General features: G+C 46.6%; 1 protein-coding gene across 4 annotated transcripts in view; it reads left to right on the forward strand.

The window, feature by feature from the left end:
• Window positions 1-23,981, forward strand: part of DAGLA (diacylglycerol lipase alpha) — a 72,697-nt gene that overhangs the window by 41,661 nt on the left and 7,055 nt on the right. For 3 of the 4 annotated variants that reach the window (XM_054026578.1, XM_054026581.1, XM_054026580.1), the window contains 10 exons: window positions 1,656-1,790; window positions 3,684-3,761; window positions 5,508-5,632; window positions 7,012-7,168; window positions 7,534-7,617; window positions 7,788-7,865; window positions 14,919-14,999; window positions 17,960-18,102; window positions 21,288-21,360; window positions 23,777-23,973. In XM_054026578.1, the coding sequence (XP_053882553.1) occupies window positions 1,656-1,790; window positions 3,684-3,761; window positions 5,508-5,632; window positions 7,012-7,168; window positions 7,534-7,617; window positions 7,788-7,865; window positions 14,919-14,999; window positions 17,960-18,102; window positions 21,288-21,360; window positions 23,777-23,973 (1,151 nt within the window). Of the gene's footprint in view, window positions 1-1,655; window positions 1,791-3,683; window positions 3,762-5,507; window positions 5,633-7,011; window positions 7,169-7,533; window positions 7,618-7,787; window positions 7,866-14,918; window positions 15,000-17,959; window positions 18,103-20,089; window positions 20,159-21,287; window positions 21,361-23,776; window positions 23,974-23,981 lie in introns of all 4 variants that reach the window. The other variant, XM_054026582.1, reaches the window with a different exon arrangement.

Consider the following 23,981-nt stretch of genomic DNA (forward strand, 5'->3'; position numbering starts at 1 on the left):
GACAGAGATGGTTATTGTGGGATTGGGGAGTGACCTTTGCCACAAGGAGTCTGTTAGTGCTGGTCTTGTGCACTGCAGGTCCTGCCCAAACAACCTACACTGTCTCTCTAGTCATCTCAGAGATCTTGTACCTACTTTTGAAAAGCTCCAGCACAAACCTTCCTTGCTGAGCAAGGAATAAGAACTCAACTTTTACGCTGGCTTCTCCATCTTGACAAAAGGTCTGGGAAATCTCACCAGTTCCCTCGGACTTATGGGAACTTCCCCTCTTCTCCTTTAAGGCCTTTTGCATTTCCCACATGCCACTAGTTCAGGGAACTGTGGGATAGGTACCCAGAAGGCAATGCAGTTATAATGCTGCAGTACAGTGCTAGGATTGGTACAGGTCAAAACTGCATTTAAAACAATACAGCTAGTGTAGAGATTGTGCATCATTGGTACTTGAAGTCCCATTGGTTCAGTCACTGATGATAGAGATCGTTAGTGCAGACTGTGCAAGAGCTGGTGGGAAATAATCTCGCACCCCAGAAGCCTGCCCTTCATAGTTTGCCAGAGGTGGAAGTATTTACCTCTGGAAAAGTAGAGCTTCCAAGCAGTGGGCAGGACAGGAGAAGGGAGACCATGTTCTCCAAACCAGACTCTGCTTTCAAGCACATTCTCCAGTCAGGGAGTTACATGTCTAATCACCACATTCACACATGCAGACCAATTGCACACAAAAATCACAGTTGTAAATTTAGATGCTGGGTGAAGGTTCCTTTGAAAGTATGGGCCGACAGTTCAGGGTAAAGACTGTGACAAACCTCCAGGAAAGATTAAGTGATGAGGAAGAGCCAAAGTAGTGGCTAGGTATGTGCTACAGCCCTAGCTGAGCTCCGCTTTGTGGTTAGACACTCAGTTGCTATATTGGACCAAATCTCTGGATCCCATTGCTTTTAAGCCTGCTGGATCTGAGCAGCATCCAGATACTCTCTCTTAATCTGGCCTCTCCTGTCTAGAATCCTCCTTGGGATATGGGGCCCTGCGGCCCAACTGCCCTTGACCAGTGCTGACCCCCCATGTCTCCCCAAGAGCATAAGAATGCTCTCCTCAGAGCTCCACCCTCCTGGGTACCTGAGTTAACAGTTTAATTCTTTGGGGACTATGTGACAGCTAAAGCATAGAATGCACAGACTTTGCAAAAGAACTTCTAAACCATAACCCCTTTTCTCATAGAGGTACACCTCTACCCCGATATAACGCTGTCCTCGGGAGCCAAAAAATCGTACCGTATTATATCGAACAGCATACTCTCTTTGTGCCGCAGTTCCTCATCTGTAAAATGGGGCTAAGAATACTTCCTTTCTCTCCCCTTTTGTCTGCCTTATCTATTTTGATTGTAGGGACTGTCTCTTAACATTCATGCATCCAGCATCCAGCACAGTGTAGCTCTAATCTCAACTGAGGCCTTTAGATGGTACTGTAATATAAATAATACATATTAATAATCATTAGACCAGAGACTTTTTCCCATGAGGTCCCCTTGGGAATGTTTTCCAAAGAGCACTCTGGGAATGAGGCCATCGCTGCCATGCTAATTCCCACTCACTCTTTCCCTCTTGCTCCTTCCCCCAAACTCCTCTTCCATAACCCTCCCCTCTTTCTGGATTCCACAGGATGCATACTCTGAAATTGCCTACCTTTTTGCTGAGTTTTTCCGAGACCTTGACATAGTCCCGTCTGACATCATCGCGGGCCTGGTCCTCCTGCGTCAGCGGCAGAGGGCAAAGCGCAATGCAGTGCTGGATGAGGTGAGTGCATGGAGTGCGTCCGGATTGCACTGTCCCAATGGGGGTTCTGAGACTGCATGTATCTCACTCATTTCCACCTGGCCCCTGTTTTACCTGCCTCAGTGTGTGAGAACCCCATGGCTCTGCCCACTTTGTTTCGGTTGTATGATGGGCTGTTACCAGTCACTGGGTTGTGAATTAAATATAAAATACTTAGTTCTTCTGTAACACCTTGATCTGAGACTCCCAAAGTGCTTTGCATACAGGGATCTATCCTGGTTCTGGTTCTATTAAATATCTTCAGAAATGATTTGGACAATTGCATAGCGAGTACACCTAGGGCAAATCTACACTACAGCACTACATCGGTGCAGCTGCACCACTGTAGCGCATCTGGTGAAAATGCACTATGCCGATAGGAGAATTCGGTGAGAAGTGGAAGCTATGTCGCGGGAAACTTGCGTCACTTGTAGGGGAATTTTTCACACCCCTGAGTGATGTAAGTTATATTGACTTAGGCTGTAATGTAGACCTGCCCTATGAAAATTTGTGGACAATACCAAGCTGGGAGGGATTGCAAGCGCTTTGGAGGATAGGATTAGAATTCAAAATGATCTTGACAAACTGGAGAAGTGATCTGAAATAAATAGGATGAAATTCAGTAAGGACAAATGCAAAGAAGGAATAATCAATTGCACAAATACAAAATGGAAAATGTCTGCCTAAGAAGGAGTACTGCAGAAAAGAATCTGGGGTTTATAGTGGATTACAAATTAAATGTGAGCCAATAATGTTGCAAAAAAAGTGAATATTGTTCTGGGACGTATTAGCAGGAGTGTTGTAAGCAAGACATAAGAAGTAATTTTTCCACTCTACTCAGCACTGATAAGGCCTCGACTGGAGTACTGGGCCCAGTTCTGGGCTACACACTTTGGGAAAGATGTGGCCAAATTGAAGAAAGTCCAGAGGAGAGCAACAAAAATGATTTAAGGTCTAGAAAACATGGCCTACAAGGAAAGATTGAAAAAATTGGATTTGTTTCATCTGGAAAGGAGAAGACTGAGGGGGAGATAATAACAGTCTTCAAGTATGTAAATGGTTGTTATAAAAAGGAGGGTGATAAAATTGTTCTCCTTAACCACTGAGGATAGGACAAGAAGTAATGGGTGATCTTAAATTGCATCAAGGAAGATTTAGGTTAGACATTAGGTTAGACTTCCTAATTGTCAGGATAATTAAGTCCTGGAACTAATTACCTAGGGACTTTGTGGAATCTCCATCATTTTCAAGAACAGGTTAGACAAACACCTGTCGGGGATGGCCTACTCTAGATAATACTTAGTCCTGCCTCAGTGCAAGGGGCTGGACTAGATGACCTATTGAGGTCTCTTCCAATCCTACATTTCTATGATTCCATTAAGGAATTAAACCTCATAACCCCTTTCTTTTTGTAGGCGGGTGATATATGCAGATTTAGTGCATTATAATTATTTAACTATGTACATCAAGATTAGACCCCCTTCTATACTTTTGTGTAAAGAAGACTCCTGTATCCAGCCAAAATGACAGGGGGAATATTAGGGATAGTTACTGTACCCAGGGAGTTACTGAAATTGAAGTTGGCTGATTGATACCCCTGCAGAAAAGTGCCATGGGAGCAAAGTGGTCCAGGACCCCAGTTTTCAAGGCTGACGTGCTAGTGATGAGAGATTCAAAATCAGGGGACTAGAGATCAGACTGGGTGGGAATTGGAACAAAAATAAGCTCAGAAAGCTGACCAGATGGTAGGGAAAAAAATCTCATAGTCTGCGAGTTGTGTTGGCACAGAACAATGGGAACTTGCCTTCCCTTGTGCACAGCCATTGTGTCTTTGTGGATGGAGGGAACTCACCCATATGTGTGTGTGATTTACAGGCAAACAATGACATCTTGGCCTTTCTGTCTGGGATGCCAGTGACCAGGAACACCAAGTACCTGGATCTGAAAAACTCGGTAAGTCACTAGCCCATGAACTCACCTGCTCTGTGCCGATCCATAAAACAAACAGCAAACTGACTGTCTTCTCAGCTCATTTCCCTTTGTCTCTTAGCTGGTGTTTGCTCTTTCATTTATTTCTTTGTCTGTCTCACATAATCAAGGAAATTAAAGATGAAAAAGACCTATTAGATGATGATAACAATAAAGCTTAGCTCTTGCCTCGGTCTTTCAAAGCTTTCTAAAGCATTATCCTCACCATGTCCCTATGAAGTAGGTAGTATTATCCCACATGGAGGAGAAAGAACAATTAATTGACTTTTCCAAGACAACAAACGAGGAGTTAATACAGGACTTTCATATGGAAGTGCTGCCAGTGTAGAACAGGGTTCTATCTCGATCAGAGCAGAAGGCCACTTACATCAAGATGGAACATTGTGTGCTGGAACCAGTAGTGTCTGCAGGTTGCAGTTCTTTAATGAAGGTGAAGACAGCTGAAATCTGTCCTATTTTGTGCAAATTCTGTTTGGCTTTTGGTCTCCCGGCATGTTGCCATTGCAGCCCCTAACAGGGCACACATTGGCCATCTTCCTGGATTGTTGCAAAATTGCTGAGGTAGATGACCCAATCCACGTCTTTTCTGAGCAAGTGATTCTGTGATTAATCTACCTGTGGTTCCATTCTGCTCCACTGGGTTCCACTTTGTCTTCAGACTGCCTCTCATTCTAGACAGGTGGAGAATTGCCTATGTGTCTCCTTTCATAGACAAGGTCAGCACTGATCCACATGTGCATTGAGGCACATGGCCCTAGACTAGAAGAATGGCTTTACAATTCCATCTCTGTGCATCTCCATGACCATATGTGGCTATATATGGGAACAATATGTTAGAGCAGTGGATCTCAAACTGTGGGTCGGGACCTCAAAGTGGGTTGTGACCCTGTTTTAATGGGGTCACCAGGGCTGGTTTAGACTTGCTGGGGCCTGGTGCTGAAGTCGAAGCCGGAGCCCTACTGCCCATGGCTGAAGCCAAAACCTGAGGGCTTCGGCTTCGGCCATGGATAGTGCAGCTCAGGTTACAGGCCCCTCCACCCAGGGCGGCGAGGCTAGGGTTTTGGCCCCCCACCTGGGCAGCGGGGCTCGGGCAGGCTCAGGCTTCGCTCCCCCTCCTGGGGTTGTGTAGTAATTTTTATTGTCAGAAGGGGGTTGCAGTGCAATGAAGTTTGAGAACCCCTGTGCTAGAGAGATCCTGTTACTGACAAGTAGTAATCTAGTGTCTCCTCTCCTCAAATAGGGCAGTGCAGGGCACTCTGGGTTTTGTGTGGACTGGGATCTCCTCAGTGTAATAGAGCTAAGACCACTGTGGAATGGCTTCCCTTGCAAATGTTTGATAGTTTGCTGATGTGCTGAAGGAAGATCTTTAGATCTAATTCTAAACGTTATTAAACATTTATGGGTGAGAGCCTCAGCTGGTGTTAATTGCCGTAGCTTTGTTGATTTACTCCAGTGGAGGATCTGGCCCAGGATAACCAATGTGCCCTCCACAAGGCAACTGGTGATCTACTCCGAGGTTTGTAGCTGCTCTGGTGGTGGGGATAGGGAGGGCTGACGTAATATGCAGACACCAATAGGAAACAAGGATGCACGTCTCTAACACATATTAGGGAGTTCTTGGTGGGGAGAGCGCTGGATAAGGGATGCAAGGTGAGGCAAGCGCCACCAAAGAGAATATGAAGGGCACTTAATCTCTCTTGTCTCTTTCAGCAAGAGATGCTGCGGTACAAAGAGGTCTGTTATTATATGCTGTTTGCCCTGGCTGCCTATGGCTGGCCCATGTACCTGATGAGGAAGCCCACCTGTGGACTCTGTCGCCTGGCCAGATCCTGCTCGTGAGTGGCCTGCCTTCACTTTCATTTTCTCTCCCCATTTTGCTCCTCTCTCCCCTTTTTAATTTTTCCCTTCTTTTTCCTTTTCTTTATCCATCTCCCCTTTCTTTCCATTTCTCTTCTCCTCATCTTTCTTTCTTTCTTTCTCCTCTCAGTCTCCATTCCCTCTCTTCTTCTCAATTACTTTCCCCATCCCTTCCTGCTCTTTCTTTTCAGACCCTTATTCCCCACTGTTCATCTGTCCTCCCTATTAAATAATCCAGACTGTGTCTCAGTATGCCCTCTCTAACATGCTAAAGACCTTGCCAGACCTGTGTGCTTCAAACAACCAGCATGGGGAATTGATTAAGACAATATTCACTGAGTCAGAATTGCCATCTCATAGCTCTGGGAAGCACAGAAATGCAAGGAGCTGACATTTGGCGTCAATGAGATTTGGCCAGGATCTGTGCTCCTTGGTGTCTGGGATTTATTTCTGACGCCAGGAGTAGCATGGTCACCTCCAGGTAGCAGCACTTCACTTAAAGTGAGGTAGCACTTTCATTTTAAACATTTTATATTTTCAGTTGCTTGGAACTTTCTCATTACTTTCTTTGGTGGGGGGGGAGCGCGGGGGACGGGGGTGGGCGGGGGAAGAGCTACGCTTCTCAGGCACAGTCTCAGTCCAGAAGCTGTTTTGATTTTTAGGAACATTTGTAATAAGAGTCTGTCCACTTTTCAATCATCTGTGCATGAGGTGTAGGGAAAGACATTTTTCAAGTCCTTTTGGTGGTTAGGTTTGGTGGTTAGCCTCCAGAACTGCTTTGTTTTTTACGGACATAGACCTGACTGAGGGATGGCCTCTTTGTCTGTTACAAGACATCTGGGACTGCAGTAACAAAGGTATAGCATCCCTCCAGTCATTCAAAGCTGTGGAGCTTTCAAAGATCCCACAGTCACATTGATTCTTCCGACATTAGTTGCACTGTTGCTCCTCCTGGTGTCCGCAAGGAACATTGCACCCCCTCATGATTTTACATGGTGACACTGAAAAAGAGGGTGTGTCTACTCTGGGAAAAACTAAGCATTTTTTGGCATGGGTGCAGCTCCACCTATAGCATAGGCGGGCACAGGCATTTTTACTGCCATGGCATCTAAACTTACTCAGGTCACAGTTAGGTGGTAAAAATGCCTGTGCCTTCTTGTCTATGCTCCAGCTTCATGGCACCAGTGCATAAAAAACAATGGCCAGAGACTCGCATGCAGAGTCTCTCAAACCCACATAGTATCTCCCTGTTTCCCTTTCTTGACTCAGTGCCTCTCCTGCTTGGCCTCCCCTCTTCCCAAAGCCCCACTTCTCCCCACCTTTCCTTTTTCCTCAGAGTAGTTCTTTTTCTCTGCAGATGTTGCTGTCTCTGCCCCTCACGGCCTCGCTATGCCCCTAGTGTCACCATTGAGGAGGATAACTGCTGCGGTTGCAACGCCATTGCTATCCGTCGCCACTTCCTAGATGAGAATATGACTTCAGTGGACATTGTCTACACCTCCTGTCATGATGCGGTAAGGAGACTCTATGGCAACTGCTGTACTCTGGACATGTTCCCCAGCCACTTCCCCATGAGAGCTATGTGCTCTCTAGCATGGCTGGAAGGTCCCTAAGCCATTCCCCCAGCACTGGAGATCCCCCTCTGGACTGACTGCACCACGTGTATACAAGTCTTTATGTTACTGCTGACCTTGAACAGTCCAGAGGGGAGATCTGTCATGCAGGTGGTCTGCTTCCCTCTAGCTGGGAGGGAAAAGGTGTGTGTGTGTGTGTGTGTGTGTGTGTGTGAGAGAGAGAGGGGGGGAGGGGGGAGGGGAGGGGAGGGAAATCACAGCTAGGTGGGGCTGAAGGTTTTAACAGAGTAATGCATTTTCCCCAGGTCTATGAAACTCCTTTCTATGTGGCTGTGGACCATGAGAAGAAGAAGGTGGTCATCAGCATCCGAGGAACCCTGTCTCCAAAGGTATGTGTGCTCTGTGATGGGAGTCCCCTGGCGCTCACCCTCACCAGCGTGCACCAGCTTATGCTTCGTCCTTGGGAATCTCCTTCGGTACAAGCAGAGAGCTCATTTCACACTCTTGCTGTCTCTCTTTTCTCTCACTCTCTGAACTGTGTTGGATTCTCTCCCTCCAGGATGCCCTGACTGACCTGACGGGGGATGCAGAGCGCCTCCCAGTTGAAGGTCACCATGGAACCTGGCTGGGACACAAGGTACTCAGAAAATGCTGCTTATTTTGGCCTTCTAAGTTTACAATGTAATCCCAACCCCTCTCCCCCAAAATGTTGTAAGATTCATTAATTATTAATTATTTGAGAGCCTTGAATTAAAAAGGGGGCTATATCATGGCCAAGTGGCATTATTAAAACCCCCAAAACCTTTTAAAGTCACTGTGCCATTAATCAAAGAAAAGAAAGATACACAATTAATAAAAATACCACTTTAATAAAAGGAATCTGTTAAGGTGGAAAACAACTCACTGACAGCAAATTCTGAAAAGCTCAGTTGAAAGAAATATAAATTTAGCCCTGACAGAGTGTAACAGTCTCAGTGTTGCAAGGCAGATGGTCACTGACCCACACCAGAGCCTCGTCTCTATTGAGAAAACTTACATTGATGTAACAAAATTGATGCAGCATGTCTATTTTAGAGATCTGGCCTGGTGTAATTAAATCGATTTAGTTAGTACAGAGAACACCTTCGACCCCAATACAGCAAAGTGCTAAATTTAAAGCATGTGCTTAATTTTAAGTACATGAGTATCTTAGTCAAAGGGACTAATCCCATGCTTAACGCTAAGCAAATGCTTAAGTCCTTGGCTGGATAGAGGTCTAAGATCCTGATCCTGGAAGCCTTGCTCATGCAGGTAGTTCTTATTCACATGCATACTGTAGCTGGTGTCACTGGGACTCTGTGTTTGGTTAAGGATTATATCTATGGATAGACTTGCAGAATGGGGTCATATTGTTGAAACCAAGCTTGCATTCTTGCTCTTGTAAATGTGAATGCTGTGTTTTAAGCTTCTGAAGTAACAAAAATTAATCAGCATAACAAACTATTATTCAGAAATAAATGAGGTAATGTTTTTGTCATATAATTGGCATTCGGAAATTTAAAATCTATGCTGCTTGTTCCATTTACAAAATATTATGCTTATCAAAAGGAGTTAGCACTAACATCTCATGCTGTTGAACTAATGCATTTTGTTCAAAATTATGTAGTATAATAATAATTGTAAACAATTTTTATGAAATAAAAAAGATAAAATTTAAATCCAAATGAAAATGACATTAATAAACTGAAAATCTAAGTTACAAGTATCTTATTATCTATTGTGCAAATCTAAAATCCATGTTAGAGGTAAACATTTTCTCTTGACTGATCTTTTTAGAATATTTGCATAAATATGTCTGATTTTATTTCATATTTTATCAGAGCATTTGCTGTTTTCTTTTTGTATTTGTTTGGCCTTTTAATTAAAAATTTCTTTGCTGTTCTTTGATTAATGGCTTCACAACTTCAAATACAAGTAAAAGAAGTTTAGTTTGTTTTTTTATTTTATAAAATCAAATTATAATTATAAAATAGTTTGACTATATTTTCATATCTTAGATATCACCTATTAATAAATAGCAAAGACAAATACAACTATATTTTAAAATACTGTTATCAGGCCTGCTGAGGGAGGGGGCGGGGGAGCGGAAAGGCAGCAATTGCCCAGGGGCCCCCAGCTGCTGCCACAGTTGCGGTGGTGGCGTCCGGGAGCCTCAGGCCCTTTTAAATCACCCAGGTGGGCCGCAGGGCTCCTAAACATGCGAGACCGCTCCGGGCCCCGCAAGCCGATGTGATTGGCCAGCACTGGCAGTCCTGGAAGTGACGGATTTGTCACTTCCGCCCCAGGCCCCGCCCCCTCAGGGAAGGCCCTGTCCCTGGGCTCAGAATTTCTGTTGGCGGTCCTGACTGTTATTAATATGAATTACTAGATAATTAAATGCTATTGGCTCCCAAGAAAGACTAAAAAGGATAATATTTTGTATGTCTCTTGATACATTTTTAATATATTGTATAAAAATCAAAAGTTAAAGTGAAAATAAATGAAGTGCTTCACTCATACTCACATGTATTTTGGACAAAAATATATGGCAGTGTTGGGACTTACCATAAGTTGTTTTGTTTTCTTGGGTTGATTACTTTTTCACACATACACAAGTAACAGGAATAATCCACCTCCATTTGCTGAGCCAGTTTACTGTTCTGTTTCATGTACAGTTTATCATGTGATCTACAATTGGAAACTCTTGACAGGTTTGTGCTGACCTTACCACCGATTCATTACAACTACAATAGGAAGGGAGTGGTTGAGTCACATCTGTTGTCATAGTTACATTAGTTAAGAATGACCTGAGCTATTGCTGGGGCTTTGACTATATCTATATTCAAGGTTGGCTGGTTATCATTGAAAAAGTAGGGTAAAATCACAAGTCTATGGGAAAAGTAATTTAAAAAAAGTCATAGGGTTACATTATATTGAGCAAAATGCCCTTAAAAGTCAATCTAGTTGTAGTCATATTGGTCCCAGGATATTAGAAAGACAAGATGGTGAGGTAATATCTTTTATTGGACCAGCTTCTGTTGGTGATAGAGACAAGCTTTCGAACCATAAAAGAGCTCCTTGTCTCTCTCACCAACAGAAGTTGGTCCAATAAAAGATATTACATCACCCATCTTGTCTTCTTAAAACTCAGGTTATTCTTTCATGGTCCAGTGCAATGAACATATCTCGAGCCAAATTGCTAAAGAAGAAATAAAATAATAAGGTAACGGAGGAATCTTCCCTGGTAGCAAGCTAGCCTGGGTGACAGGGACCATGACTTGTAACAAAAAGCCTTAAAAGTTATGGCCATGACAAATATCATGCTCGTTTAACTATATCAGCTAAATACAACAGTTCCTAATAACAATTAATTACAACCTGCCTTCTTCAAGTAGAGCCTATGAATGGATTTTCAGAGATATTTACCGATGTGGAAAATGTGAAGGGGTTTTGAGCTAGAGCAGGGGCGGGCAAACTTTTTGGCTTGACGGCCGCATCGGGTTTCATAAATCGTATGGAGGGCCAGTTACGGGTGGCCCGGCCCCCACCTCCTATCTGTCCCCCGACTGCCCCCGGACCCACTCCATCCAATCCCTCCTCCTATCTGTCCCCCCCCCCCCCCCCCAGACTCCTGCCCCATCCAACTCCCCCAGTTCCCTGACGGTCCCCCTGGGACTCCTGCCCCATCCAACCACCCCTTCTCCCTTTCCCCTGACTGCCCACAGAACCCCTGCCCCTGACTGCCCCCTGCCGCCCCCCCTCCTTCCTGACTGTCCCCTGCCCCCATTCAACCCCCTGTTCCCCCCCTGCCCCCACCCACTACCCCAAACTCCCCTGCCCTCTATCCAATCCCCCCTGCTTCCTGCCCCCTTACCACGCTGTCTGGAGCACCGGTGGCTGGAGCTGGGCCATGCTGCTGCCACCGCCACCACGCAGCACAGAGCACCGGATCAGGCCGGGCTCTGCAGCTGCGCTGCCCCAGGAGCTCACAGCCCCACCGCCCAGAGCGCTGTGCCGGCAGCGGAGCGAGCTGAGGCTGCGGGGGGAGGGTGGACAGCAGGGGAGGGGCTGGGGGCTACCTCCTGGGCCAGGAGCTCGGGGGCCGGGCAGGATGGTCCCCTGGGCCGGATGTGGCCTGTGGGCTGTAGTTTGCCCACCCCAAGCTAGAGGGATCCAAAGTAATATTAGACTACCCAGATTTCAAAAAGGAGTCATTTTTAACTCCTTAGAACTACAGAACAGTACAAAATATTTTCTTGTAACTCCCCAAATTCTCCTCTCTGCCCCCTACCAGTGATGTGCCAGTTTTTAAATTAGGCCCCATTTTTTATTCCTTCATACCTTACAGCAGGGGTCGGCAACCTTTCAGAAGTGGTGTGTCGAATCTTCATTTATTCACTCTTATTTAAGGTTTCGCGTGCCGGTAATACATTTTAACATTTTTAGAAGGTCTCTTTCTATAAATCTATATTATGTAACTAAACTATTGTATGTAAAGTAAACAAGGTTTTCAAAATGTTTAAGAAGCGTCATTTAAAACTAAATTAAAATGCTGATCTTACGCCACCAGCCTGCTCAGCTTGCTGCCAGCCTGGGGTTCTGTTCACCTAGGCTGGCAGCGGGCTGAGCAGGGCCTATGGTTGGGACCCCAGACCTGGGGGGGGGGGGGGGGGGGTGTTTCAGGGGTCAGGGCAAAGGGCTGGGGGAGGGGGTTCAGGGCAGAAGGCTGGGGTGTGTGTTGGGGGGTTCAGGGATCAGGGCAGAGGGCTGGGTGTGGGGGGGTTCAAGGATCAGGGCAGAGGGCTGGGGGTGTGTGGGGGGGTGCAGGGCAGAAGGCTGGGTGTGCTCCCAGCCCCCTGCCTGAGCGGCTCATGATAGGGGGCTTGAAGGGATATGTCCTGTTCCACCCCCTTCCCCCAGGCTCCGTCCCTACCTCTCTCTGCCTTCTCTACGGAGCTGTATGCATGCTGCTGTTCTTCCCCCTCCCCCTCACTGGGGCCATCAGCTGATTGGCGCAGGGACAGAGAGGAGGAGGGGCAGGAAAGCACCACGCTGGGGGAAGAAGCGGGGGAGGGGGGAAGCTTGGTTGCCACAGAACCAAGCTTCTGTCTCCTGCCCCCGCAGGGGAGAGCAGTGGGCAGGGGGGCTGAGTGGGGCTGGGGGCCGGGACCGCGGCAGGGAGCTGCATGCCACTCAAAATCGTGTTTGGCACGCGTGCCGTAGGTTGCCGACCCCTGCCTTAGTGATATCCCAGAATGATATCCCAGTTTAACAGGAAAACTAAATGCAGCTGTAATGACAATGATGAAGCTATGACTATGGTTCCATAACATTAAAAGGACAGTGTGCATTAGACTATCAGTATCAAGAATATATCTATAAGGCTGACTAATTCAATCCAGTAGTATCATATCATCATGGAATCAGGTCAGGATTTTCAAAAATAGGAGCCTAAAATCCATGTTAATTATCTAAATAAGTGACCTGATTTTCAGACATTCCCATTGAAGTTAAAGATGAACAGGGACTGTTCGTGAATAAGGCTGAAATTGAAGAGCTGTCAGAAGGCCTGGAACAGAGACTTAAAAGATCCTGATAGCTACTTTTTGATGATGATATTAGCATCACAGATGTCTCATTTGTGGGTTCACAGACTCATCTGCTCTTCACCTTCAATACCAGTTTCATTCAGTTCAGTGACACATTTGATCTTGAAAAATGTGAAGAAACCCAAGTTGCTGCCCATTTTTGTGATGCGCATGGATCCCTTATATCTTAATGGACAAAACTTGACAATGTTAATTTTTTACTTTAGAGCTGTTTTAGTTATTTCAACCCATCCAATCCCTTGTTTCCTATCATATTCTTCACCTTTAGACAGATTGAGTCAAGTGATTAATTGTAATAGGGTCCTCTGGGGGCACAGGAGCCTAGTGGTAAGTGTCTGCTCGTTGCGGGGGCAGTGGTAGGGGAGCCTGGGCCTGCCCACTCCACCGGGCTCCGACCCAGGGCCCTAGGAAGGTTAGCAGCATTTGGCCTCTGAGGGGGGCCCTCTGAGCTACCTTCCCTGGGTTGCTTCCTACCACTGCTTCTGGTCTCAGATAAGAAGAAAAAAGAAGGAAACCAAAACCTGCTGGCCCCGGCTGGGCTCTGCATATGGTCTTGTCTCCTCTGGGAGACTTCTCCAGCTCCTTTTGGCAGGAGCCTTCTGGGTAGGTCTGCACTCCTTCCCAGCCTCTCCCTTCTGAGATGGGTTGCTCCCTTTTTAACCTGTGTCTCCATGCTCTTGGGTTGGAGTGGGGGGCTAGCTGGGCCCAGGATACTCCTTCAATCCCTTCCATCGCATGTGAGGTTTGTATACCCCATCACAGTCATACATCGTGTTAGCTGATCACTAAAGACTAATCATCTGTTGCAGTATGGATCAGCAGCCTCAATATTTACTATGGATAGAATGAGAAACAGCCATGTTTCTCAACACTGTGTAGACTGAAGGCAGACAAATAAGATGAGCTGGCCAGCTTTCTATAGAACTGTGTTATCAGGTCCCCAGCCACCTTCCAGAAGTTTCTAGATTCTACCCAACTAAAGTCCCCCAAATAGTTTACAACTACAAACCCACTCCAATGTCTTCAGTATCCATTCACCAGTGGCCCCATTCCTCTTCCCATCTGGGCTTCTAGACAATTTTCTCACTCTCTGTTGCTAGTGAGCATAACAAGAACCTTGATGTTCTCATTATTTTCCTGTTAATTTGTTAGAATAGTTAACATTTTTATTTACAGATTGAAATTAGAGAGGAACATGGTTAAAGTGCTAGCACTCAGGAGATCCGGGTTCAATTCGCTGCTCTGCCAGAGACTTCCTGTGTGATGTAAATACCAAAGATAGATGGCCTAATGTTCCAAGTGTCAGAAAACTTTCAAAGATATGTTGGGTTCATACTTCAGAATGACAGTGGGCCCTAGTCCTGTCCGGAGCTTCTGGGTGCTACCCAGTGGCGTAGCCAGGTGGAGGGAACAGGGGGAGCAATAAAAAAAAAAGGCGCCACCCGCTGCGGCGCTTTTACTCACCCGGCGGCGCTCCGGGTCTTCGGCAGTGGGCCCTTCACTCGCTCTGGGTGTCTTTGGCGGCACTGAAGGACCTGCCGCCGAAATGCCGCCGAAGACCCGCAGAGTGAGAGAAGGTCCCGCCGCCGACGTACCGCCAAAGACCCGGAGCTTCGCTGGGTGAGTAAAAGTGCCGCAGCAGATGGCGTCTTTTTTTTTTTTGATTGCTCCCCCTGTTCCCTTCGGGTGAGTAAAAAAAAAAGGCACCAAGAAATTGACAAGGCGCCACTTGTGCTCAGTGGGGGAGCGGTTGCTGCCTCGCTCCCCCCCCAGCTACGCTACTGGTACTACCATAATATAAATATTTACTACTTCTGCTACTGTATAGCAGTCCACTACCCTGCTAACTAGACACATACCTGCTGATACCCCAATTAATTCCTCTCCAAATGAAATGAAAGGGTGAGTCAGTACTTCCCCCATCACCCCTTGGGTGCAGTCCAGAGCCTTAGCTGGAAAGCTCACTAACTCCTTTCAGTAATTTGCTGGCCTGTGTGTGTTGAGACTGTGCTGATATGCTAATGATCACATTTTGGTCTATGCTTCTTGGTGTCTGCCCTCAGGGAATGGTGTTGTCTGCTGAGTACATCAAGAAGAAATTGGAGCAGGAGATGGTGCTTTCTCAAGCCTTCGGACGTGACTTGGTGAGTCCTTGCTTTCTTGTGCCCCATGCAGAGTGTTTAGGAGATAGGATTCTCCTGTGCCACTGGTATTGTCCCTCCATCCACACTTCCCTGAAACAGCTGTAGTAGAATTGGTCCCAGGCACTCAAAGCTTTCTTCTGATTCCTGCTGATCCTAGTCATCAGAGCGCCAACTTGTTACCTGTTACTGCAATGTCCTTGTTTCCTCCATGCTCCCTGTTTTGAAGGGTTCTCCACACCAGTCCTGCATAGCTCCAGAGCTCATTCTTGAGGCAAGGCTAAATAAAAACAGGAAGTCATTCTATAGTGACACTGAGCAGAGAAACATATCAATAAGACTAAAATCTCTTGCCCATGGAATCCATTAGTTTAGAGAGAGACTACTGGGGAGCAATGGCCACTAGCATTCATCTGGATAGCTCAGATATATACTTTTTGCATGAGCTGATCTTCCTGTACCATGAAGAAGACCATACCACAACTCCAGAATGTTGCCCTCCAAAGTGAATGTAAATTATACCACACTTTTAGCTAAGGGAGGGCTTCTCTGGACTGTCAGATTCCCTGCTATGAGAAGATTGCCCTGTTCTCGTGTCCAAAGAAGGCCTTGATCTGAAGATGGACTATTGGGATTTAGCAAGCAATCTAGAAACCAAAAAGGAGAGGAAGAAGGAAAAGAGGGATCAAAGAAGCATGGCAGATTGTAGGACTTGATAGCCAAATGCCCCAATGAGATGTCCACCTTGTAATGTGTGGTAAATGGATGGAGGGATGCACAGGTCACTACTCTGATGATTTCTTAATATGATGCTCTATTCCTTTCACCCCAGAAAGTGGAAATTGGCCTTATTAAGTGAGCTCTTACTCATGAGAGGGAAATTTTCCTGCTGTTCCATAGACCTCAATAATTGCTGCCTGGACTTGCAAGAATATAGTGGTATTAGAAGCTCTGATACCTTAATTCTCTCCTGCACATTGTACACACAAATCTTGGTTTTGTTCCTAAGTAATACTTGATCATCCATCTCACAACAAGGTAATTTAATTTGACTTCCTTTGGATAAGATTGTTTTAAATATGATGGATCCAATCTTCAGCAGATGTAATTTGGTGTCGCTCGGTAGGATCTGGCCCCGGGGAAGATAAGGAAATGTCTCCATTAACGTGCTCTGGGAAAGCAACTTTGTGAAATAGTCAAGTGCTGTCTGAAGGACAACTTTACCATAAAGAAGCTAAAGAAATGGTTCTTTGATGGACAAAGCATTAGTTTCACTTACCCTCCTAGTAGACGCGTTGGCCATTTAAGAATGCTACTTTAAACTGATAAGAAAAACAGCAGTATTGTAGAGGTTGCTTCTAATAGTTCCATTTTTGTGTCCTAGTACCAGATTTGATTTCCCATCTTAATTGGAGGGAAAGGTTTGATCCCTGACTTGATAAATGTGGAGTTCTGAGGATGTGATGGTAGACCTTCCATATAGCCTAGGGGCCCCTAGTGCTGCTGTTGGTCATGCAGAGAACTGAGACTCAGAGGTTTGATGAAGCCAACATAGCTTTTTATTAGTAAGCTTTATGATTCAGGCCATGCCTAGAGCTTCAACTTCTGAATTGACACCAAATGCAATAGTAAAGCTCAGAAGTGTATTTTTTTTTATTACAAGAGTAAGTCTGCCAGCTATTGAGAATATCTAAACTCCAGAAGATGCAGCCATCCAAGTTCCAAGCACTAGTTTGAATTTCTCAGTTTTTGGCATCTGATTGGACCTTTAGTGGGAGATAGAATTCAAGGGAACAAACTAACATTTCTAGGAGCCAGGAAAACTAAGGACTGTGGGGCCAGATCTTGGTGTTTTCAGGAGTACTCTGGCTACGTGAGCAAGGAGCGGGAAAGGAAAAAACGCCCACATTAGGGGACTAGACTGCTGAACTGAGAATGCATCGATTTTTCCATGCCTTCCTCTCCCAGTGACTGCAACAAGAAAAGTCCAACAAGGCAAACAAATTGATCTGTGGAGTTCTTCATTCCTGAAAATGAACTGATGGAGGTTGTCTATTCATTTCCCATTCTCCATAGGCACAGAGTCTGTTGACTCAGCTGTTTGGCCTGAATGTTGTGTTTGCTTTGTACTTAGGTGGCCAAAACCAGCAGCTTCCACTTTTTCACCAGCATAAAACGCGTAGAGTCTCTATTCTTGGAGGAGAGATTGAAATTCCTCCTGGCCATTTATGTACGCTACTATTGCATAATTGTCACTCTGAACCTAGACGAGGTCAAGAGGGGAACTAGACATTCCATGGCCTTCCTGATCACCCTCAATTCCAGCAAATTTATATTCATCCTCCTTTCCAGAGTAGACCATTTTCCCTGGCAAGTGTGCAACCCATTGGGAGCACCCCAGTCTGTTAGATATGCATCTGTGGTTATTCTCGCCGCACATATCTTTAAGGTTTCCCTCTGAAAAGGTTTCTGGAACTAGTCCCCCTTGTCCTGAAAATTATTCAAGTTGCCTCCGTGAATGGTAGTGGATGTGGTTACCCGCATTCTGTCTCCAGGCTCATGGGTTCCCTGTTATGAGGAGACAAATTCACAGGTAGTAACAAAAGTGTCCTACTCCCGTCCGTCAGATGGGGCATAGTTGGGCCCCTGCTAAGTTATTGATGTGACTGCTAGGACTGAGCGAATTCCACTTTCACTTCAGAAGAAGGGTCCTTCCGGGGCAGGAATGGGATTTGCTTGGTGGAACTGTCATTATGTATTCTAGACTGAGGCAGCATGGAATCTGAATTCCACGACCACTCCAGAAAGTGTCGTCCTACCAGGCCATAATTAATTTCCATTGGTGGAAGGAGGGACGGTCTGGAGCACTAGTGCATGGGAGAGTCAGCTCTTGCTAAGCCTGGGGAGCATCATAGAAAGGTGCCTAAATTCTTCCAGTATCTCAGCTGGTCTTTGTTTTGCAGGGCAGAGGAACAAAACACTATGGGCTGATTGTGGTGGGCCATTCCCTAGGGGCAGGCACAGCTGCCATTCTGTCCTTCCTGCTGCGTCCGCAGTACCCATCGCTGAAGTGCTATGCATATTCTCCCCCAGGGGGGCTGCTGAGGTATGTGTTGGAAGATGAGACCTGACTGGGGGGTTGCAGCTGATCATTATTGTGTGTTATTAGTACTATGATAGCACCCCAAGGCCTCATTGTGCTTGATGCTGTACTGAAAAATAGCAAGAGACAATCCCTGCCCTAAAGAACTTACAGCCATGGGGGGCGATATACTATAGAAGCTGATGTTGCCGTTGGTTGTGTCCAACAGGCCTGGTTCTGTCCGTCTTGATTTTGGATCTTGATTTTGATGCCAGGTGGACAGCTGCCCCAGACACTCACTAAATCTGTGAAGTCACATGGCACAGGAGTCCCCTGGCTAATATTGTAGCTTTACCCTGTTTACAGTAGCAAGTGCAAGCCACAGTCAAGAGGCTGGCAGCCCAGACAGTGTTTCCCTTCCCACATCCTTCACTGCATATTATGTGATTCAGGGCGCTGTGCTCCTCTGTCCATTGCAGATAGATATACAACAGGTGACTCATATAGTAGTTTTAAAAAAAAAATTACCCATCTTGACCAACATAGAGAGGGGTGGGGTCCCTTGAGCAATCACGACTGTCATTGCAGGGGGTATTTACAGCAGCTGCAGAGACTCATTCATGATGATAGTCCTGTGTCTCTGTAGGACCCGGGGGGGGGCGTTTCCCATTACGGTAATCACTCTGGGCATTATCCTTCAAGACAGTTACCATGATAGGAGTCTCCACAGTATCTGTTGGACAGAGTGTCCTCCGTAGTGACTGTCAAAGGAATTACTCCCCAGGATAGTCACTGAGGGAACTCTGTAGCTTATCTATTCGCATTTCCCCTGGCAGAAATCCATTAGGCTGTTGTAGACACAACCATCACTAGAGTGTGCTGGTAAACCTCAGACTATCCAATAGCTCTAGGGGGGTGCCTCCACTTATCATATTTCTGATCTTCATTACACTCTAACATGGTTTGCAGTGACGTCTATAGACCCTGTCATTTGACTTCTGTCAGTAGTGTTGGCCTCTAGCTATTGAGGCCATGATTCAGAGAGAGGCCAATGAAGATGTAAATCTGCATAATGAACAGCGATCTGGGAGCCTTGGCTCACTTACCTTCGGCCAGCAGGGATGGGATGGTGCAGAAAGTGATGTTCTTAATCCCATAAGCACCATGTAGTGTCAGGGCAGGTCTATACTACCCGCCTGAATCGGCGGGTAGAAATCGATCTCTCGGGGATCGAATTATCGCGTCTCATCGGGATGCGACAGTCAATCCCCAAATCGACGCTTCTACTCCACCAGCGGAGGTAGGAGTAAGCGCCGTTGACGGGGGAGCCGTAGAGGTCGATTTGCCGCCGTCCTCACAGCGGGGTAAGTCGGCTCCAATACGTCGAATTCAGCGTATTGGAGGCCCCCCCCTCCCCCCCCCGTAGTGAGGACGTAGCCTTAGTCTCCGAAGGGCATGGGATGTTCTCTCCTTCCTATCTCTCTCAAGTGTCCTGGCCATCCGAAGACTATGGGAGATTCAATTTGAGGCATAATATTTGAGTACTTCCTTTCCCAAGTGTATGCAAGGGCTAATAGTGCCTGGGGCACAGGGAGTGGATTTCAAGCCTAGCACCTGTGGATCAAGACAGAAACCCCAGATGCCGTGAGGAACAGAAATTGTGGCCTGCACAACACCACAATCCCCCAAATCCAGCCTCTTGGAAATCAGACCCTTCAGAGGCCAAGAACAATTTGGCCATGGAATGCCGGTCTCTGCCAGTTTCAGAGTAGCAGCCGTGTTAGTCTGTATCCGCAAAAAGAACAGGAGTACTTGTGGCACCTTAGAGACTAACACATTTATTAGAGCATAAGCTTTCGTGGACTACAGCCCACTGATGCATCCGCAGAAGTGGGCTGTAGTCCACGAAAGCTTATGCTCTAATAAATGTGTTAGTCTCTAAGGTGCCACAAGTACTCCTTGTCTCTGCCAGTGAAATCCTACTTGTTCTTGGATCCTATTTCTCTTCCAGTGAGGATGCCATGGAGTACTCAAAAGAGTTTGTGACTGCTGTCGTGCTTGGCAAAGATCTAGTCCCCAGGCAAGTTGAAAAATCTCTGAATTCCTCACTTCAGTATCCACTTGTTTTATACCAAAGGCACCCATTTCCTGTCTGAACCCCCCTCCCCCCAGATCATATCTATCTCCAGTTTCCTCATTTACCTGTCCTCATGTGCTTCTTACTTGTCCCTCTTTTCCTAGTTACCTGTATTGCTGTATCTTTTACCTGGACACCTTTATTGGTGTATCACACACCTGTGTATTGGCATATCCCTCCCCTCTCTCTCAGTTGCCTGTATGAGTAAAAAGGTGAATATCCTGACTTCACAATTATGTTCATTGTTACATCTGATATATCTCTGCCATCTTCATGGTATCTGTATTGTGTCATCCCACACCTGTGTACTGTCTCCTGGTTCCATGTGCTTTGTCATCTCAGACCTGTGTACCCTCTCCCTGGTTACTTAGAGTTGGACATCTCACACCTTTTTATCATCACATTGGAGATGTGTGGCCTAATGGCTGGGGCTTTGGACCAGGAGACCTGGGTTCTATTCCCAGCTCTACCATCAATTCATGGTGTGTCTCCCCCGATCTTTGAAATGGGGATAATGATACTGACCCACTTCTGTAAAATGCTTGAAGATCTCTCGAGGAAAAGCGTCCTGAAGTACTGAGTATTATTATTATTGGTAATCTATATGATGACATCTCTCATCTGTCCATTGTCTCCCTGATGATTTGTATGGTGGTGTCTTACACTGCTGTACCATCTCCTTGGCTTACCTGTTTTGTAGTCTCGTTTATCTCTGAACCATTTTCCTGGTTCCTCGTATTGTGACGTCACACCAGGTACTATCTACCCGTCTCATGCCATCTGTCACCTCAGTATCCATCTCCTTGGTTATCTGTATTGTCACATCTCATACCCGTATCAATTTATCTGTGGCTTCTTACACTTCGTTACCTATATTGTGTAATCTCACACCTCTGTGTGGGTCATCTGTATCGTGGTGTCTCCCAAATCTTTGTACCATCTCTTGTATTGTGGTATCTCACTCTTCTGTTCTGTCAGTCCCACCTCTCCTTGGTACCTGTGTTGTGATGCTTACTTCTCAGTAGTCACCTGTGCAGGTGTAGCTAACACCCTTTCTCTCTCTCTCTTCCAGGATTGGTCTCTCACAGCTAGAGGGATTTCGCCGGCAGCTTCTTGATGTTCTCCAGAGAAGTAACAAACCAAAGGTAAGAAGATTCAAATTCACCTGGAATTAAAAGCCTTGACAATTATTTGCATGGAAACACCAGACCGAATGAATAGGTGGTGTCCTGAGCTGAATCTGTTTAGGATCTCACACTCCAATTCTAGCTCTTCCTGGCCTTTAGTGAGCAATAGCCAGTAATGGACTAAGTAATGGAGTGGGTGTGGAGTTTTATACCCATGGCTCCTTGGTATCTATTTCGTTGTGCAGTTTTGGGTTAAGTAGATTATGTTAACCCTTTGGAGATGGAGGATTTATATGTATACTATGTCATAAAGATTCATTTCCAGCATACTGGGAAATGCCAGCATTCTACGGTAGTGGTGTTCAACCTTATTACCACATAAACCTAAGCACAACCTTGTGTGGGCCAAACAGATTCAACCTGTTTCAATAAGATTTAAAGTCACCCATATTGATTTGTATTTTAAGTTCAGCTTGTTTCATATATATTTAGATAGCTTGTTTCTAGGTACAGTATCGTCTATTTACACACTTGTGTAAACAAAAATGATGTAAACAAATGCTAATGAATTGGCCGTTAGTATATTGTGTTGAAGCAGGCTGTGGGCCTTAGGAAATGCTCTGGTGGGCCGTAGGTTGGGCATCCCCAATCTAAGGGATAACAGAAGCCTTATTAACACTAGTAGCAGTTTTAATATCAAGCATTTTAAAGGTGATCTGTAAATGGGGAAAAAGGACTCTGTGTCTTTTTGTGTGGTTGTGTAGTGTGACATGCTTGAAAGGGTTTTTTTGTTTGTTTGGGTTGTTCATTCTCTGCTTGTTTTTCACATTAGAAATTCAGCTCTTGTTTATGCTGCTTGTCTTGGAGTGTTCTGTGGGTATATAAACTGTTGGGATTATGATTTCACAAGGACCAGGGAAGCAAAACCTGGTTAACTGAGAGGAGAAGTGGTTTTCATGCAGATTCTTTAGAACTTTGTTTTCTTTCTTTTGTTGCTAATGTCTACTAAATTCAAATGCCTAATAAATAGGTATGAGAAAATATCTCTTTGTAAAAGATTCACCATACCTGGCCCTCCAATGCAGGGCTGATAACACTTCCATGCCATGTGTCTGGCTCCTCTAAGGAAACCTTCAGCAAAAACAGGGAAGACAAGACTTTGCTATTTCTAAGGTAAAAAACAAGCAGGAAAAAAACCTTGGGGTGTGGGGAGACCTTTTAACTTTCCTTTGTTTTCTGATAAAGCAAACAAGGGCATAAGCCCGATTTTGTTGTTTTGGGACACTCTTAAGGTGTTATATATCCTTGTGATCGGCGTCGGCCCACCTACCCGCTAGGGGGCGGTGGGGAGCTACGAGGTCACTACCGGTCTGGGTCACGCCTCCGTCAGCGGGGAATTAGCGGCGGGGCGGCCGCCAGCCAGAGTCTGTAGCGCGCCCCTCAGGCAGGGGAGCGCTGGCAAAGGCCAGTAGCGCGCCCCTCAGGCAGGGGAGCGCTGGCAAAGGCCAGTAGCGCGCCCCTCAGGCAGGGGAGCGCCGGCAAAGGCCAGTAGCGCGCCCCTCAGGCAGGGGAGCGCCGGCAAAGGCCAGTAGCGCACCCCTCAGGCAGGGGAGCGCCGGCAAAGGTCCCGGCGTGGCTCTGCCGGGTAGGGGAACGCAGGCCCACCCTACACCACTGCGCTCCAGCCCAGGGCCCTGACAGTGGCAGAACGAGGGTCCCACCACTGGGTCAGCGAGGTCGTCCCACTACATAGACTCACTACTGTGCAGCTCTGTCCCTGGGCTACTTCCTACCCGATTGCTCGCCCGAATCCCTCTGGTCCCGTGAGTGCGTCGGGGTAGTCCGCTGCTGGCAGCTCCGGCTCCCCCTCAGGCTCAGGCTCCTCCAGCTCCTCTGGGTACTCGGCTGCTGGCAGCTCCCGCTCCCCCTCCGGCTCCTCCAGTTCCTCTGGGTACTCGGCAGCAGGCAGTCCTGGCAGCCCCAGTCCGTCCTCCAGGTGAGGTTTCCACGGGTCCAGGGCCTCCCCTGGTGTGGCAGCAGGCTCTGAAGGGAGCAGCCCACGGTCTGTGTCTGCCTCCCTCCCTGGTGCTGCCCTAACTGAGCTAAGGGCCCCGCCCTTTATACTTCCTGTTCCACCCCTTCCCTTCCGGGGGGTGGAGCGAGCTTGGGCTGGCCCCGCCCACTCAGGCTGAGGGAAAGGCACTTTACCCTCAGGTTCGGAGGGAAGCCACCCTGGCTCCCTACAATCCTGCTTAACCAAACCCAGCAACAGTCTAATGTGAAGTGACCCTAGGAATATGACACTGTGCTCCCCCTTCTCCCCTGGCTTTTTATCCCATTCTTTTTTTCTCATCTCCACACTGTCCCTTTCTGTATTTCGACATCACAATCCATTGCATCACCTCATTCTTCTCCTTTCTCTCTTCTTGGACAGTGGCGAATCATCGTGGGAGCCACAAAGTGTATACCCAAGTCAGAGCTCCCAGAAGAGACGGAAGGGAATTCAGTGACCAGTAACCGTCTCTGGACTCACCCCAGTGACCTAACTATTGCCCTGTCCGCCAGTACGCCACTCTATCCACCTGGCCGCATCATCCATGTGGTGCACAATCACCCTGCCGAGCAGTGCTGGTAAGTAC

Source organism: Malaclemys terrapin, chromosome 4, assembly GCF_027887155.1.
Source record: "Malaclemys terrapin pileata isolate rMalTer1 chromosome 4, rMalTer1.hap1, whole genome shotgun sequence".
NCBI lineage: Eukaryota > Metazoa > Chordata > Testudines > Emydidae > Malaclemys > Malaclemys terrapin.